The sequence below is a fragment of the Schistocerca gregaria genome, chromosome 8 (assembly GCF_023897955.1).
Source record: "Schistocerca gregaria isolate iqSchGreg1 chromosome 8, iqSchGreg1.2, whole genome shotgun sequence".
Lineage (NCBI taxonomy): Eukaryota > Metazoa > Arthropoda > Insecta > Orthoptera > Acrididae > Schistocerca > Schistocerca gregaria.
Window position 1 is genome coordinate 452,737,216 of NC_064927.1, and position 19,282 is coordinate 452,756,497.

At 44.1% G+C, this 19,282-nt stretch overlaps 1 protein-coding gene across 1 annotated transcript in view; it reads left to right on the forward strand.

Moving 5' to 3' along the window:
• Positions 1–19,282, forward strand: part of LOC126285240 (calcium uniporter protein, mitochondrial) — a 244,260-nt gene that overhangs the window by 217,683 nt on the left and 7,295 nt on the right. Inside the window, exon 6 of the mRNA XM_049984537.1 lies at positions 16,563–16,766. Coding sequence (XP_049840494.1) covers positions 16,563–16,766 — 204 coding nt within the window. The remainder of the gene's footprint in view (positions 1–16,562; positions 16,767–19,282) is intronic.

Below are 19,282 nucleotides of genomic sequence, written 5' to 3' on the forward strand. Positions count from 1 at the left end.
TGTTTGGGAGTGGAACAGGGAGAGAAGATGCTAGTTGTGGTACAAGGTACCCTCTGCCACGCACCGTATGGTGGATTTCAGAGTATGTAGTTGTAGATGTAGATGTATATGGTCCCATGCATGAGATGGTATTCACCAAGTAGACAATGATGCCCGGGGAGCTGCTTCATACATCACATACTGTGAACGCTTTTTTGCGTGAGACACCACAGTGATCTGCACGTAATAAATGGAGAACTCCAAACAAAGCACTGAGGGGATCACTACTTGAGAAGCCATGTGACCCATGCCTACAAGTGAACAGAGAATCAATGTCAAAAGATGTAATAATTGTGGAGGAGTCAAATGAACAAGAAGGTGGTGAATCTGGCCAACCATGTTGTATGAATATTATGACCTTCCACATAATGGGACCCAAAGCTAATGCCTTCACGATCTGTGTTGTAGTTCCATGAAAACCATCAACCATCTGCTGTGTGTTGACATCAATGTGGAAACAAAACAATTCCTCCTCATCAAATCTTGGGTCCAGGCTGGCCTGCAGGTGGGACAAAGCATTGGCATTTGCATGCTGATTCGTAGGGCGGAAATGAATTTCGTAGTTCAATGCAAAAGGAAAAGAGTCCAATGTTGAATGCAATGTGGAACTTCATCTGGTAATGTCACAGAAGGACTGAATATGGATATCAATGGTTTGTGATTGATGACCAGGTGGAATTTGGTACCATAGAGAAAAACATGGAATTTCTTCACAGCATTTACAATGGCCAAAGCTTCCTTTTCTATCTGAGAATACCTGTTTTGAGCAGGAGTCAGCATTTATAGGCACAAACAATAGGCTGTTTGTAGACTTAGGGATATCTATGAGCCAGTACCACATTCAGCGTGTACTGTGAAGCGGCCATCGCAAGGACCAAGTGGAGGTCTGGTTGGTATGTCACTAAGCAGGGCGCAGAATGCAGCATGGTTTTAGGGTGGAAAACGTGGTTTCACAGGCCGGCAACCAGCAAACTGAGTCCCTTTGTGCAGCAACGCATGTAACAGGCGACGATTGTCACTGCCCCAGTCAAAAATTTATGGTAGTAGGTGACTTTTCCTGGAAAAAACCTGAATTTCTTTGACTCACAAAGGGTGTGGAAGCAACACAATAGCAGAAACATGTTGATACAGGGGTTTGAGACTCTCATGAGAAACTTCAAAACCGAGATAAATGGTAGAAGGCTGAAAAAAATTTACATTTTTCTAAATTTTTGGCCGCTTGGAGGACAGAAAAAAAAAGTACAGAGATTTTGTAGATGTAGATGCTCCTCAGTGGTGGGACCAGAAACCACAATGATATCCAAATAGTTTGCACAACCGGTACAGATGCTGTAAGATGTCACAAAAACATTGGAAAACAGCGGGATCACAGGCAGCTCCAAAAGGCAACTGCAAGTATTGGTACGGTTCAAAAGGGTATTGACAGCTAACATAAGTTGTAACTCTGTATGTAAAGGGAATTGTAAATAGGCATCCGACAAGTTAATTTCTGAGAAATGTTGATGACCTGATAACTTCGCAAAGAGTTCATCTCAGTACGGTATCAGGTAAGTATGCACTACACATTGTGTGTCCACAGAAACTTTTAAAATTGCCACAGAGGTGTAACCAGTCCAACGGTTTCTTTACTATACTAATGAGGTAGACCATTCACTTGATGCAATAGGCCAAACAATACTGGATTCCATGAGGCAATCTAATTAATCTTTGACTTGTTCCCTGGGTGTCACTGGAATCGTACGGACCTGGAAAAAATGAGACTTAGCAGAAGGTTTCATGGTATTGTGCACTTGAAACTCATTCGGACACCTCAGTCCAGGAGAGAACAAAGAGAAAAACTCAGAACATAATGCATCTAACTGCATATACGGCACTTGTTCTGACACTAAATTCACTTCATCTGAAATTAAAAAAGCCAAACAACTTGAAAGTATCTAATCCAAAAAAGATTCTCCTTACATACAGTATCTGCAACAAGAAATGTAAGTGACTAGATACTGACTTGCAGGTCACAGGGCAGAGAATTGGCTGAGAATAGGAATACTCTGTTTATTATAATGTGCCAACTTTCATGACACAAGAATAAGCAGACGGGAGCCCAGGTCTCCATGAGTTTAACAAGGCTACCGGAGTTCCTGTATCCATTTGCATGTGAGTTCTGTATCCATTTCCATGTGCAGAATTTAAAAAAAAAAAAAAAAAAAAAAATGGTGAAAGCCTTGTTTGGTGCAACAGAAATAGCTGATACAATGTTTACATCCATATCTACATCAGGATCTTTGTGCCGAATTTTTGCATTAGAAAAAGAAGCAGTGTGACTTATTTTGTGGCAATTATGACAGGTAGCCGAGCATTTTGACCACTCTGTGGGTCCTCAGGGTTAATGAAAGAGAACTGGATTGCTGATACTTCACACCATGATTGAACTTCGTTACCTGCAGCTCATGACACCTTGAACAACTGCGCAATAGCTGAAACCTCTTGAGAGGGATGGATTTTCACACTGGAGGACATGCTCTCCCACTTCAGGGGGAGCTAAATGAATGATAGCATCTGTCACTATTTGATCAGCATACTGATCATTATGGACATCAGACAAGATGATGATGACAACTTAACCCCTGGAGTTCAGCCACTTATGCTCGATAGGATTGATGTGGATGCTTCCTACGTTGGTAAAACTCAACCTGGGATACAATGATATGAGTGCGCTTGCAACAGTATTTTGACGGAAGTTCAGATATTTAGTCAAACATGGAAGAAGATGGATCCTGAAAAGGAGCGAGTTAGCATAGGACTTGATACATTCTTGGCAATATCCATGAAAGGAACAAGGCATGACATAAAATAGCGTCAGTAATACCGAAAGCTTGAAAGTGTTGTCACAGACATCATTTGTATGCATCCCATTCCTCAGTGTACTCATCATTTGTAGAAAAGGGAGGTGGATAAACAGTGGGGGCCAGAGGGCAAAGCGACAGGCAACATGGCCTGAGGAGTGTGCCGACTAGACAAAACAGAAGCCAATGATTGAAGTATCTGAGTTTGATTGTCCAACACCTGTGGTTGGTGTTGAAATGCCATGGTGAATGATTCTTGCTGTTCAGCCAACTGATGTGAAATGTCTGCAGTCTCAGTTGCCTGTAACAGCTGACTTCTTGCTTGTGTTTGCACATCTATAGGAAATGTGCATAACCATTTCCAGTGGTGCACAGTACAGATATCACTGGCTGCTAATTAGGACATTAGGGTATCTCCATAAATTCTAACCCCTGGGTGCACTTCAGAGTGTGAACGTCACACACATCCAGTGCGAGAGGAGAGGGACAGTGCAGAAGACAAGTGCGCTGACAGGGAGTCCCAGCCATAGTGCGAGTCTTTAATGGCTGACTCTATTGAGCAGCCACAGATGATGAAATATCACCATGTTCATGTATTATAGGAAGGATACACATACAAGCAGTAGTTCTACACAACATCCAGACAAACCTTTCTAGAGACAATGTTATCACGGAATTATGAATAATATGGCCTTCACTGTATGTATTATACTTTAGAGCTCAAACTTTTTGGGTCTACGGTTCCCTTAAAATGAACATAAACACCCATGGCTCCTTTCACATTTAATATTAAAGTATGTGGTAAATAAACTAAAGTTTCCAAAAAATAAAAAAGAGTAGTTACATCGTTACTAACTGTTGATTGTATGTATTGTATTGTATGTTAACTGGGGACCTAGAAATGACGGAGAGGCTCTGTCCCCGCCACAGCCACAGTGGTCCACAACGCCGACTGCCGCAGTGCACTTCACCCCTCTGCCGCCCCACAACGAACCCAGGGTTATTGTGTGGTTTGGCCCCCAGTGGACCCTCCCAGGGAACATCTCACACCAGACGAAACCCCTATGTTTGCGTGATAGAGTAATGGTGGTGTACGCGTACGTGGAGAACTTGTTTGCATAGCAGTCGCCGATGTAGTGTAACTGAGGCAGAATAAGGGGTACCAGCCTGCATTCGCCGAGACAGATGGAAAACCATCTAAAAACCATCCACAGACTGGCCGGTTCACCGGACCTTGACACACATCCGCCTGGTGGATTCATGCCGGGGACCAGGCGCTCCTTCCCCCCAGGAAAGCCGTGCGTTAGACCACATGGCCAACTGGGCGGGCCAACTGTTGATACAATACATTATTATCAACTTTGTATTTTCACACATTATTTTTGCAATAAAATCAACGGAAAGGATGAGCTTACTTCTTCATCATCAGTTCTTCAAATCTCAGCATTTGATTGGAAATTACCACTGTCATCTCCAACATTCATTTGCGACCTATGTTTCATGTTCATGACTACCAATGCTGAAAATTCTTCCTCATGCAAGTAGGGTGGTGCAAGAAATATCAACATTCATAGGGCATTGTTACCTATTTGGGGATATCCTGCTTCACTAAGCTTCAAAACTTAAGCAGTGATGAGGAAATGAACTTCAATTTAAATGTGGAGTATGAAGAAATATAATAAATTGCTTTTGTTCTTTGGTGATAAGTATGAGGGAAGTTCTCTACTGAAAAGACCTTTGATCCACATGTGTTGATAAACTTTTTCTCGAAAGCACGTCAGAAATAATCACTGATCACTGATCACTGATCACTGATCCACAAACACAGACTTCAGTTCTTCAGTCAACTTAAAGTCATTGTCTTTTAAAACCGAGTGAAGACTGGGGACAATGTGATGTATACCTTTATCATTCAACTTCTCCTTCCACAATACTAGACTGCCGTCTACCACACTGCCACAGTAATGGCACTTAGTTGTCGGCATGCTAAAAATCACTACTAGCTCACATATTGTTCTTTTACTCTGAACACAAATAAAACAAATTATTATTTTCAGGAAACCACTGAGACGACCTTAAACTGATGCTGTGATGGCTCTTGAAGCCACAATGCATAGTTTGAAAACATGTAAACGTAATACACTGATAAGGGCAGTGCTATGTAAATATGAGAATTAATGAAAAGATAAAAGATCCTGTGTGTGGTGTGATTGGATAGTTCATTGCATTAGCTACCAGAATATGCCATGATCATTATTGTTTACATATTTATTTAGCTGGCAAACATGAAGGACTGATGAAGATTTTAATCACTTAATTAATTGCAATAAACAATTAGATATAGGTACACACACAACAGTATGCCATATTACAAGACAGACTTAATTAGTAATAGGTTTAGATACAGGTAATGTATTGCGCACATTTTGCTATTCTAGTGAACACTGTAGTTCAATAATGTAAGTTTGTAGATGTTTTAGATTAAATTTAGGCGTTATGAGCTGTGTCTCAGAGGTGTGGAGGGGAAATCTATGCAGCCTGTAACAGTGTCAGGCATTCATTTTAAATATAGCTTATTACTTTATTGTACCTCTGTGAAGTCTGATATGGTCAGTTTGAATTAATAGGTTTTTTCAACAGCACTGGTAACAAGCATAAATGTCTACTGCAACCTGTCAGTCTCGGAAACCTCTCTCTTTGCTTAGAGCAGCTGTTAGCAGTGTTTTGATGTGCAACCACATGGACTGGCAGTTTTTCCAACCCGATGATGAGGATATCATCCAGGATGATCTTCCTGCTCTTGTGTATACTGCACTGTTACCCATTTACAGAAGCTATTGACAATGGCATGTGCCATTTGAATATTGTTGACCAGAAGAGTTGCAAGGTTGATTTGAGAACTTTTTCCAAACAAGTGACTTATCATTTGCCACCACCCACTCCCTTCCTCCCTTCTCCCAGGGGGCTCACCACTCTTTTGTGAGGATGTGCTTAGCAGCCACGGGGCTCCAGCCCTCACAGCAGCACTTCTCTTTCTGTGCTGCTTGTCTCCTCTTCTACTGTCCTTTTCCCCTCTCTTGGGGAGATTTCTCATGCCGCCATGGGCTCTTGAAGCTCATTTGCATTGGTTTGCTTCTATGAATATTCTCTCTTGCATTGCTCTTTCCCTGGACCGCTCTTTCCCTGCACCACTCTTTCCCTGCACCGCTCTTTCCCTGCACCGCTCTTTCCCTGCACCGCTCTTTCCCTGCACCGCTCTTTCCCTGCACCGCTCTTTCCCTGCACCGCTCTTTCCCTGCACCGCTCTTTCCCTGTTCAGTTTTCTCCCTGTTCCACTCTTTCCTTGTTCCTTTCTTTGCTTATTCTGTTCTGTCCTTGTTCTGATTTGTTTTTCTTCCGCTGCAGCATTTGAGGCCTTTCTTTCTTTCTTCCTTTCCTTCTAATCTTTTCTTCTCCTTCCCTTGTGTGCCTGATGGCCACCCAGGCGTTTGACGCATAGCAGGAGACTGGGTAACAGGTAATTCTCAGCCCCGGGTTGGCAAGTAGGGCCCCACATACCCCCTAGTGCAGGCCAGGCCCAGGGAGGAGTGACTGCCTGAGCTGTTACCTTCCTCCTCTGTCGATTGGTCCCTCCGTCTGTCGTTCGGGAGGTGTGACCTAAAGTGAGGACAATCACTTAAGGCGGGGGGGGGGGGGGGGGGGGGGGGGGGCTCCCCTTTGGAGGGCCCTTGGCTGGAAGGAACGCGCCATCGGAGACACTGGCAATCGTGAGGGACTTCTTTCCAATGACTGACTTTCCTTCTCTTTCTCCAAGTGTTTCACATAAAAGAAAGTGGAATGAGACTCCTGCCTCAATGTCTCTTCCTGTTGTGCCTCAATATGTAGTAGTCTCACGTTTAGATGAAAACCAGATTTTTGCTACTGTTAAACCCTTTGTTATACAGAAAGGCATGGCATCGCCGGCCCTGTGAAGTCCTGTTATCGTCTGCAATGGTACTCTGCTTTTGGAAATTGATAGTGATCTCCGGCCCCAGAAACTACTCAAGGTTCAAATCCTCCATGACTGTCGTATAAAAGTGGAGGCTCACAGGACACTTAACACGTCCTGTGGTGTTATATACACCTGGCTATTGGACAGTTTGATGGAGGATGAAATCACTGATTATCTGTCAGATCAGAGCATTACTGCTGTTCATCGAGTTATGAAGAAGGAAGCTGCCGATTTGGTGCCCAGTCGCACATTGTTCCTGGCTTTTAATCGGTTAACGCTTCCTACTAAGATTAAGGCAGGATATGTAGTCATCTCTGTGCGCCCTTTCATTCCCAATCCGTTGAGGTGTTATAAATGCCATCAGTTCAATCATACCAGCACATCATGTAAAAACGCAGCCAAATGTGTCACTTGTAGCAGGGATGCACACGAGGGAACCTGTCCGCCTCCTTCCCCCCGCTGTGTTAATTGTCATGGAGAACATGCTGCTTCTTTTCATTCTTGTCCCGTCTATGAATATGACCCGGCTGTTCAGAAGATAAGGGTGAAGGAGAAGGTACCTTTTCCTGTTGCCCGGAAACTGTTGGCGAGCTGTAAACTGAATGTCCCTTCGTCTGGGACCTACAGCACCATGTTAGCCTCTCCCCGTCCCACTAAAAACAAGGCTACGCAAACTTGACTTACAGTTAAGTTCGATGGTGGCAAAGTCGCCTCACCTTCAAGTTGACACTCCATCTCCCATTTCCTGGCTGTAGATTCTGCTACCCATTCTTCGCCCTCACTGCCGAAGACGGTTGCAACGCAGCCAGCGAACTGTCAATTCAAAAAGGATTATTCCCGGGAAGATTTCTTGCATACCTCGAGTTCCCAGTCGTGTGGCTCTTCTGCCAATTGCCAAAAGCCAAAACAATCATCCAAAGGCAAACAGTCTTCCCCCTCTCCTACTCGTTGGCCCTCTTCGACTCATCGGTCCTTTGCAACTGACCGACACCAGGGAAGCTCCGTTGATCCTGCTGAGTTGTGGACAAAGATCCTCCACTTGTGGATTCCAGTGGCTGTCCTCCCTCGACGGCTCGCCCTAAGCGGCCGTCGAGGTGAGTGTTTCTTATTCATTCTCCGGTGTTCCTACATTTTATGGCTCTTTTACAATGGAATATCCATGGCCTTCAGTCTAACAGGGCGGACCTCCAGCTGCTCCTGTGGTCACAATGTCCGCGTTTCGTCTGTCTCCAAGAAACCAAGCTACGTCCTCAAGACGATTTTGCTCATTCCCATTTTACTTCTCTACGGATGGGCCTTCTCCTTACGATGGGGATTCCTGATCATGGTGAGGTCCTGCAGCTTCTACGAGATGACGTTTGTCATTGTCCTATCTCCTTGCACACCCACTTGCAAGCAGTTGCTGCCCATGTTTGCCTTCCCGAATGTACCTTTTCCCTCTGCACCATTTATACCCTTTGTCTTCTGCTGTCACCAGGACAGACCTGATGCAGCTTGTTGCTCAGCTTCTTCCACCCTTTCTGCTTCTTGGTGACACCAATGCCCAACATTCTCTTTGGGGCTCGCCTGTTGCCTGCCCGAGAGGTTCTCATTTGGCGGATCTTCTTAATCATATTGATCTTCTGTGCCAACACCGGCAAAGCCATGTTTCTCTCTGATTCCATGCATAATCATTCCCTCTTAGACCTCTCAATCTGCTCTGTCCAGCTCGCTCGGCGTCTCGAGTGGTGTGCTCTTTACAATACTTACTCGAGTGACCGCTTCCCTTGTGTGACTTGCCTGTACAGTCATACCCCGCTGCTGCGGCCCACTCATTGGAAATTCTCTTTTGCTGACTGGGGGCTCTATTCGTCCTTGGCAGTCTTTGACAAATGGCCATTTTGCAGCTGTGATGATCAGGTCGAGCACCTTGTGGACGTTATTCTCTTGGCTGCTGGATCCTCTATCCCTCGTACTACTACCTCTCCCCGTCAGGTCCCAGTCCGTTGGTGGAATGTAGAGTGCGGCAATGCGATTTGTGCCTGACAACGTGCACTTCATGTCTTTCACCGTCATCCTACATTAAAGAATTGCATCCGCTACAAGCAACTACATGCGCAGTGCCGTCACACTATTAAGGAAAGCAAGAAAGCATGCTGGGTTTCCTTCATCAGATCATTCAACAGATTTACTCCGTCCTCTCTCATTTGGGGTGGCCTGCGCCGGCTTTCCGGGACTACCGGCCACTCCCCGGTTCCTGGTCTAACTGTGGCAGGAAGCATCATAGTCGACCCTGTCAACATTTCCAATGCTTTGGGCCGGTACTTTGTGGAGCTTTCAAGCTCCACCCACTACCATCCTGCCTTCCTTCCTCGGAAGCAAGTGGAGGAGGCTCGTGCAATCTCTTTTCTGTCTTTGAATCGAGAATGCTACAATACTCCTTTTACTATGAGGGAGCTTGAGCATGCTCTCTCCTCATCCAGGTCTTCTACTCCTGGGCCTGATACAATCCACGTCCTCATGCTGCAGAATCTTCCTCCTGTGGGAAAACGCTTTCTCCTCAAAACTTACTACCATATTTGGACTGACGCTACATTCCCCACGCTTTGACGTGAAGCTACTGTTGTTCCACTACCTAAGCCTGGTAAAGATAAATCCGTTCCTTCCAGCTATCATCCAATTTCTCTTACCAGCAGCGTTTGTAAGGTGATGGAACGCATGATCAATGGTGTGGTGGCTGGAGTCGCACCATCTTCTCACTAATGCTCAGTATGGGTTCTGAAAGCACTGCTCAGTAGTTGATCATCTCGTCACCCTGTCGATGTTCATCATGAATAATTTTCTGCAGAAGTGACAAACAGTGGCAGTTTTGTTTGATATGGAGAAAGCCTATGATACCTGTTGGCAGAAGGCATTCTACATACTATACACACATGGAGCCTTCGCGGTCAGCTTCCCACTTACATCCAGGAATTTTTAACAGACACAGTTTACCGGGTACGTGTGGGTTCCTCCTTACCCCACACAGTTTCACAGGAGAACGAGGTGCCTCAGGGCTCAGTACTGAGTGTTAGCCATAGCCATCAACCCAATTATGGACTGCCTTCCAGCTGGCATTTCCAGCTCCCTTTTCGTTGACGACTTTGCTATTTATTGCAGCTCCCAGTGGACCTGTCTCCTGCAACTCTGTCTTCAGTGTTGTAAGGACCATCTCTGTTTGTGGAGTGTCACAAATGGTTTCCGCTTTTCTACTACCAAATCCATTTGCATCAACTTCTGGCAGTACAAGGCATTTCTTCCACCGTCCTTGTGACTGGGCCAAAATGCTCTCCCGTTCGTGGATGCAATGAAGTTCTTAGGGCTTACATTCTATGGGAAACTCAGTTGGTCTTCCCATGTGTCCTACCTGGCTGCACGCTGCACCTGGTCCCTCAATGTCCCTCGTGTATTGAGTGGTACCTCTTGGGGGAGCTGACCGGACTGTCCTCCTCCACCTCTATTTATCTCTTGTCCGCTCCAAGTTGGATTGTGGATGCATTGTCTACTCTTCTGCACGGGCTTCTATCTTAAACTATCTAAATACAATCCACCATTTGGTGATCCGTTTTGCCACTGGTGCCTTCGGTACTAGCCCTGTTGAAAGTCTCTACACAGAAGCTGGTGAACTACCACTGTCATACCGGCACGACATCCTACTCAGTAGGTTTTGCGTGTCAGCTTTCTTCCATGCCAGGCCACCCAACCCTTGACCCTTTTTTTATGACATTCTTGACGGCCAGTACGAGACGTACGTTTCTTCTCTGCGGTCTCCCGGCATCCGCTTTTGTCACCTGCTTCAGCAGCTGCAGTTCACTTTGCCTGTCACTTTCTGAATGGGGGGGGGGGGGGTGGAGGAGCCCTTCACTACCTTGGCTTCAGACATAGGTTTGTGTTTGTTTTGACCTCAGCTCATTCCCGAAGGATTCGACTCCCGAACTGACCTATCGCTGCAACTTTCTCGAACTTCGCTCACAACTTGCCGATAGCATATTTTTGTACACTGACGGTTCCAAGCCCACCCACAGTGTTGGCTGTGCTTTTGTCGTCGGGGCTCATAAGATTCAATACCGGTTTCTCAACCAGTGCACAATTTTTACAGCAGAGCTTTTTCCCTCTTATCAGGCTGTTCACTGCGTCCGAAGGCACTAGCTCACTCAATGTGTGATCTGCTCTGACTCCCTCAGTGCCCTTCAGAGTGTGGATGATCCCAATCCAGTCCACCCCATTATTCGACGGATCCAGGACTGCCTCCATTTGTTTCCAGATGGGGGAGTCCAAGTGATGTCCACGTGGGTTCCTGGCCATGTTGGTGTGCCTGGGAATGACGCTACTGATGCTGCAGCCAAGGCCGCAGTCCATCTCGGTCGGCCTGCCTCTTACTCTGTTCCCTCGCAAGATATTTGTACTTTTCTCTATCGGCGTATCACTCACTTTGGCATGACCATTGGTGCTCCCTTCATGGGAACAACGTCAGAGAAGTCAAACCTCTCCCAATAGCCTGGTTGACTTCCTCCCGGCCGTCTCACAGTGAGGAAGTAATGTTAGCTCGATTGTGAATAGGGACTGCTGCTTTAGTCACTGCCACTTGTTGAGTGGCGACCCCTGCACCCAGCTGTTCTTTCTGTGGCCAGCCATTAACAGTCAGATGTTTCCTGATCTTCCGCCCCGTTTTAGCCACTTAAGCCTCAGGGTCAGGCTGCCGCCTGCTTTGCCGGACATTTTAGCAGATGATGTGCGAGCTGTGACTTGCATTTTAAGTTTTTTAAAAAGCAGTAATATGACAAAAGAGATTTGATTTCTACCTGGTGATGCTGGTGTCCTGTCGACGTCTTTTAGATACTCTTCCGTAACATCTTGATGTTTTGGATTTGTTTTCTTTTTTCTTCCTTTCTGTATTGGACCTCGCAGTGGTTTTTACCCTCACGGTCCCAGCATTCAATGGTTCTATACTGGGCACTTATGACCTTAGATGTTTTGTGCCCTAACCCCGTACCCCCACTACCCTCTCGCCCCCCCCCCCCCCCCCCCCCCACCCCGCCCCAAAAGAAACATTCCTCCCCTTTCCCTCGTATTCCTTGTACACCTTTGCAATGTCAGTTTATGCTATTAACTGTAATACACACTGCATACATACAGTCTGCAGCTCGTGGTCTCGCGGTCGTGTTCTCGCTTCCTGAGCACGGGGCCCTGGGTTCGATTCCCGGCGGGGTCAAGGATTTTCATCTGCCTTGAGATCATTCCTCCTGCCATCATCATTCCTAAAAGTGGCGAGTTTGGACTGAGCAAAGGTTGGGAATTTGTACGGGCACTGATAACCGCGCAGTTGAGCGCCCCACAAACCAAACATCAGATCTTCGACTTGGATGCCCCTGCCCTTCCCAGCTTGTGTGTGCACTGAGTGGCCACTAGTAATTGTGACATGCCCTTTATAGAAATCTTGCAGTGGTGATCCTTCCGGTGCCCTTCTCAGTTCGCACCCCAAGCAGCAGCTTGTGTCACTTGAGCCTGAATCCAGGCCAGAACACTTGCTCTAGAGGGAAGCAATTTTCTGTGACAAGGTTATATTGGCATTTTCTGAGATGGTTGCCACAAAATGCAGTGTCTTCTTGTTTTAATGGTAGTAGAGAACTCTATACATTTTACCCTGTTAACATACCCTTTAAATGAGAGTGCACCTCATTCACTGTACCCATTTTTTGCTGTGGTGGTAATGTCGTGATTTACATGGTGCGTCAGAAACAACTCCCAAATTTTAAACCTAAGAAACACAACAATGCAAAATGAGAGTCACAAATGTAATGCACAGTTTGAAAGAATAATGTTTGCCATTTACATCACATGCATTGTTACACCACAGCTGCGAGCAACAAGGAAGGGTGGCTGGATGAACAAATGCAGTGGCTTGTCAGGGCTAGTCTGGCATATAGTGGACACCATTCAGGTTTTGTGATTGATACTTACTCAAATAATGCCCACTCTGTTCTCCAGCACAGAGTTAATCGTGTAGACGCTTTAGGATAGGTCTACAGGTGAAGGGTCCAGGTAGGAAAATCACTCTGTTATGGTTCAGTTATTTGATAAGAAGGTGTTAAAATGTTAAAAAATATAAAGCCACTGTGATCTCCTCAACATTCAGTCTGTAGGCATGCATTTCCTACGTAACTCTCAGACTGCACTTTCATCTGTCAGGCTGTGTCAATAAACAAATACATATTTGGTATTGGTCCACAGGCAATTCTTGACAGATCGTTCACTACCCTCTCAACGGCGAATGTGTTACTGTTCGGTGTGCTCTCACTGATTTCAGAATTGTAGACCCATACATTTTTAAAGAAAAGGCCACAACTGTGAAAGAAACATCTGATCATTATGTACAACTTCTACACAACTTCCTGCAGTCAACACTTAATTACTTAGGGAGTCCTGCTATGTTGTTCCACAAGATGGCACCACTGTACACATAGCCAGGTTGTTGATGGTCCCTTCTCAGAGAAATGTTGGCAGGGCATCTGATTCTCTTACAGAGTGATGTTCCATGACTAGGAGGATCATGTGGCATTTCAGGAAGGGGCTTTAAATGTGTATAGGACATGGTCATCATTTGAACGATGTGTTGTTGTTGTTGTTGTTGTTGTTGTCTTCAATCCAAAGACTCATTTGGTGCAGCTCTCCATGCTACTCTATCCTCTGTAAGCCTCTTCATCCCCAAGTAACTACTGCAAGCTACATCCTTCTGAACCTGCTTAGTGTATTCATCTCTTGGTTTCCCTCTATGATTTTTACCCTCCGTGTTTCCCTCCAGTACTAAATTGGTGATCCCTTGTTCTCTCAGAATATGTCCTGTCAACTGATCCCATCTTAAAGTCAAGTTGTGCCACAAATTCCTCTTCTCCCCAGTTCTACTCAGCACCTTCACATTAGTTACGCGATCTACCCATCTAATCTTCAGCATTCTTCTGTAGCAGCACCACATTTTGAAAGCTTCTATTCTCTTCTTGTCTAAACAGTGTATCATCCATGTTTCACTTCCACACATGACTACACTTCACACAAATACTTTCAGAAAAGAGTTCCTGAGACTTAAATCTACATTCGGATTCCTCTTCTTCAGAAACACTTTACTTGCCATTGCCAGTCTACATTTTAATTCTCTCTACTTCGACCAGTTATTTTGCTGCCCAAATAACAAAACTCATCTGCTGCTTTAAGCATCTCATTTCCTAATCTATGACTCCCTTCTCAACCACTGCTTCCCTTCAGGCCCCTCATCTGGTTTCTGTACACATTGTAAATAGCCTTTTGCTCCCCGTATTTTACCCCTGCCTCTTCAGAATTTGAAAGAGAATATTCCAGTCAGCATTTTCAAACAATTTCTCTAAGTCTACAATTGCTATAAATGTAGGTTAGTCTTTCCTTAACAACTCTTCTAAGATAAGTCATAGGGTCAGTATTGCCTTTTAGGGTCAGTATTGCCTTGCATGTTTCTGCATTTCTACAGAATTCAAACTGATACTCCCTGAGTTTGGCTCCTACCGGTTCTTCCGTTCGTCTATATATAATTCATGTTAGTATTTTGCAACTGTGTCTTATTAAAAAGATAGTTCAGTAATTGCCACACCTGTCAGTGCTTGCTTTCTTTGGGATTGGAATTAATATATTATTCTTGAAGTCTGCAGGTATTTCCTCTGTCTTGTACATCTTGCTCACCAGGTAGTAAAGTTTTGGTATGGCTGGCTCTCCCAAGGCTATCAGTAGTTCTAACGGAATGTTGTCTACTCCTGGGGCCTTGTTTCAACTTGGGTCATTCAGTGCTCTGTCAAATTCATCACACATTTATTCCTTCTCATCTTCATTTACGTCCTCTTCCATTTCTATATTATTGCCCTCAAGTACATCACCCTTGTATAGACCCTCTATATACTCCTTCCACCTTTCTTCTTTCCATTCTTTGCTCAGGATTGGTTTTCCCTCTGAGCTATTGATATTCATACATGTGGTTCTCTTTTCTCCAAAGGTCTCTTTAGTTTTCCTGTAGGTGGTATCTATCTTAGCCATTTTGCACTTCCTGTCGGTCTGGATGATACCATTTTCAAAACTTAAAGTGTGTGTGTGTTGTAAACGGCAAACACGACTCTTTCAAACTGTGCATTAAATTTATGAATGTCATTCGTCTATATCTACATCTACTCCGCATGCCACCTAATGATGTGTGGTGGAGGGTACTTTCGGTACTACTACCTGATCCCTCCTGTTCCACTCACGAATATTGCGTGGGAAGAATGATGTTCAGTAAGACTCTGTATTGGCTCTAGTTTCTCAAATTTTCTCCTCATGGTCAATACGCGAGATATATGTGGGGGTAAGTAATATGTTGTCTGACTCCTCCTGAAAAGTACTGTCCTAAAATTTAAATAGTAAATCTCTCCGTGATACACAACGTTTGTCTTGTAACATCTGCCGGTGGAGTTTGTTTAGCATCTCCATAACGCTCTCTCACCAGCTAAATGATCCTGTGACGAAACATGCCGCCATTTGTTGGATCTCCTCTATCAGTAATACCTGACAGGGATCCCAGAGAGATGAACAGTAATCAAGAAATGGGCGAACAGGTGCCTTATAAGCCACTTCTTTCGTGGATGAATTGCATTTCCTTAAGGTTCTTCCAATGAATCTGAGTCTTGTATCTGCTTTTCCCACTATCTGTTTTGTATGTTCATTCCATTTAAGGTTGCTCTGGATAGTTGCGCCTAGATATTTTACAGCAGATGCTGTCTCCAGCTGTTTGTCATCAATAGCAAAGCTATACAGTTGTGGATTTCTTTTCCTATGTATGCTCAATATGTTACATATCTTTATGTTCAGGGTCAACTGCCAGAGTCTGCACTATCCATCAGTTTTCTGTAGGTCATTCTGCAAATTGTTACTATCTTCTGGCGTTACTACTCCGGTTCTAACAACTGCATCATCCACGAATAGCCTTGAAGAGCATCCAATGCTTTCTACTAGATCATTTGTATATTTGTGGTACTCCAGATATTACCTTTACCTTTGTTGTTTTAGTTCCATTAAGAGCGACGTGTTGGAGTCTATCTGCAAGAAAGTCTTGAATCCAATCACATGTCTGCTCTGATACTCTGTAAGCTAGTATTTTTTTTTAATGAAACGGCAATGCAGGGCAGTGTCAAATGCCTTACTGAAATCAAGGCACACAGCATCAGCCTGAGCCCCATCGTCCACTTCGCTGTGGATCTCGTGGAGGACAGAGTGAGCCGAGTTTTGCACGATCTCTGTTTGTGGAATCCATGTTGATTTTTATAGAGTAGCTGTTCATTTTCCACAAACGTCATAATTCTTGAGCATAAAACCTGTCCCATAATTCTACAACAGATTGACATTAACGATACAGGTCTATAATTGTGTGGATCTGTCATTTTGCACTGTTGTATTATATAAGTGTAAAACTCAAGAGTTATTTCTTCTGCACCCTCAATTCAGAGTCCCCCACATTGGCCAGAAAATATAATCTGTAAACACAATAATGTTTGTCACCACTTTCATTTGAGAAATATTTTTGGGTTAGTAATACAAATTCCTACAACAAATAAATTCTCTGCTTATAATAAAAACGGGTATTGTGTAAATACGAAAAATGTTCTGTTTTCTGATTCGTACAGAAGCGACAGGAACTGGAACAGATAGCTTCCCGCCGGACCAACATCTTGACATGGGTTGGCCTTGGCCTTATGTCGGTGCAGTTTGGCATCCTGGCACGGCTCACCTGGTGGGAGTACTCCTGGGACATCATGGAGCCCGTCACTTACTTCGTCACCTACGGAACGGCTATGGCTGCCTATGCCTACTTTGTATTGACCAGACAGGTATGTATTTTTGGGGTGTATGTGTATGTGGGAGGGGGAGGGTTGAGGGGGTGGGTGGGAGGACAGTGCTGCCAGTTGCCAAGCAAATTACAGAATAATGAGGAAACTTTTGCTGTAATGGAGGAGTAAATGCGAAAATGGTAACACTAAAAAAATAAGAAAGTGCCTATTACGTATTTCAGAGACTGTGGCAAAGAAACCATTTGTTGGCCTTTTACCATCAGACTCTCACCTGCAGCTAATGACACTGATGAGTTAGTGATACTGTTTTATGGTACAATTGTAGAATCTGTATTGATTAATAAATTTCCGTTTCCTTCCAGAGAAATAAGGTATGAGAGAATTCTACAATGTACAACTGAACTTGAAGTCTTTATTTCAAACACAGAGGTCTAAATATATGCATGTGTATGCAGGTGCTGCAGTTACTCTTAAAGACATTTATTTGTCTAAAATTTTTGCAGCATTCCCACGCAAATGTATGCCAGAAAAGGAGTCTGCACTTGATTATACATCTTACACACTGTTTGAGGAAGTCAGGAATTTTCTACAGATTCTTTATCCATAGAGTAGGAAATAAAAACGCCTGGTTGTGCAACTTAGTGTTCAGACACATCAACATAAAATAGTTTGGAGCCAACCTATTTGTGTTACACCAATGTTTTATGTTCTTCCTTGACTCTACTGAGTCTTAGGTTTTGATATTTGCTAGGTGCAGCTGTAATGTATGATTATAGTATCATTGCAGCATTTAAAATGGGGTAGCAATACCTTGAGCTGCTGCAAAATCTGAAAAAGCATTGTTGCCTTAACATGTGCTATCTTTTGGGAATTTGGCTTCTCTATCTTGTGTAAGTTCAAGACTGCCCCTCCGAGTATCAGCAGTAGGGTTAACTAAGTCCCGAGTGTAATACAAAATTATTTTATTGATTGGTGTAAAAACTGATACATCAACTGAAGAATTTTTACTGTGTTTATAAAATAATTTTTACAGGGCACTGAAAATGGGTTTTAAGGCTACTGTATGAAAAATAAACAAAAAGTTGAGAGATGCAAGTGGTGTTCAAACATACAAAATATTGCAGTCAGGCTACTGAATGCTATAGAATTCATCAAGATTAGTAAAAAGTGTTTACTAAACAGCAGCACACTATTTCAGTCATAGTTGTCAGTGTTGTGGTGTCAACATTGGCACATGCATGGGTCATCAGCAGTGAAAGTGCATCGTTAGGAATGTCTGGTGCATTGTGTGTTCGGACACACTTTTACTCTGCCAAGGATTACAGTCTGATGTTAGTTCCGCCACAGTTTGCCACCTGTCCTGTTTTACCAGTTGCCAAATCTACGATGTCCAACATCTGTAATGAGGGGTGGCCGCACAACCCTGCGACATCTGGACTTGGTTTCACCACATGTTGAAGACACTCACCACAACACTCCTCAAACACCCAACCATCTCTAATGAGCTCATTGTCGATGGTACATTCAACACTAATCTCATCCTCCTCCTTGAACCATGCAGTTCCTGAAATGCTTGTGCCAAGCTCCCGAGCCATTGCAGTCTGCCCTCGGTCGAACTCAAATAGATCGCACACCTTCCCCATTCTACACATGTTTTCATTGATACTGCGTGCACTGTGACGTGTCTGACTAGTAGTCATTCCTTGCCAGGTGACACTGCTATTGCCCAGATGGATTTATACTGATAGTAGATCAGTGGTCATAATGTTCTGCCTGATCAGTGTTTATGTAGCTGGAGAGCCAACATCCGAGGGCTTTTCCCGTTTCCTTACCACTGTTGGCAGTGGTCATTTGCTTCAGCATGGGAATGCAGGACCCATATCCTTTGATACTTTCTTCTTTCTTGTTAAAGCTAGTGTCATGTTTATCGGTTTCTGTAGCTTCCCTGAACAGATAAAAGCAGAAGTTTTCTGCCGTCAGTTTCAAATGGCAGTTCTCTAAATTTTCTGAATGATATTCCTCAAAGAGGATGCTACCTTTCCTCCAGGGATTGCCATTCGAGTTGCCGAAGCATCTCTGTAATACTAGCGTGTTAATTGAACCTACCGGTAACAAATCTAGCAGCCTGCTTGTGAATTGCGTCAATGTCTTCATTTAATATGGCTGGTGGAGACCCAAGCAGCCCTCAATAATTGGACTGTAGTAGTGTTCTACATGCAGTCTCCTTTACAGATAACACAAACTTTCCTCAAATTCTTCCAATAACAAGACCCTATCATCACACAAATCTAAGTCATCTTGTATCCTCCTATAATCACTTAACAATGCCACCCTATCATACACCACAGCATCATTGGCAAACACCCGTAAATTGCTGCTCATCCTGTCTGTCATATTATTTACGTATATAGAGAATTACAGCTGTCCTATTACATTTCCCTGGAGCACTCCTGACAATAGCCTTATCTATGATGAACACTCATCATCAAGGACAACTTACTGGGACTTTACAGTTAGGAAGTCTTTGGGCCACTTGCATATCTGGGAAGCTACCC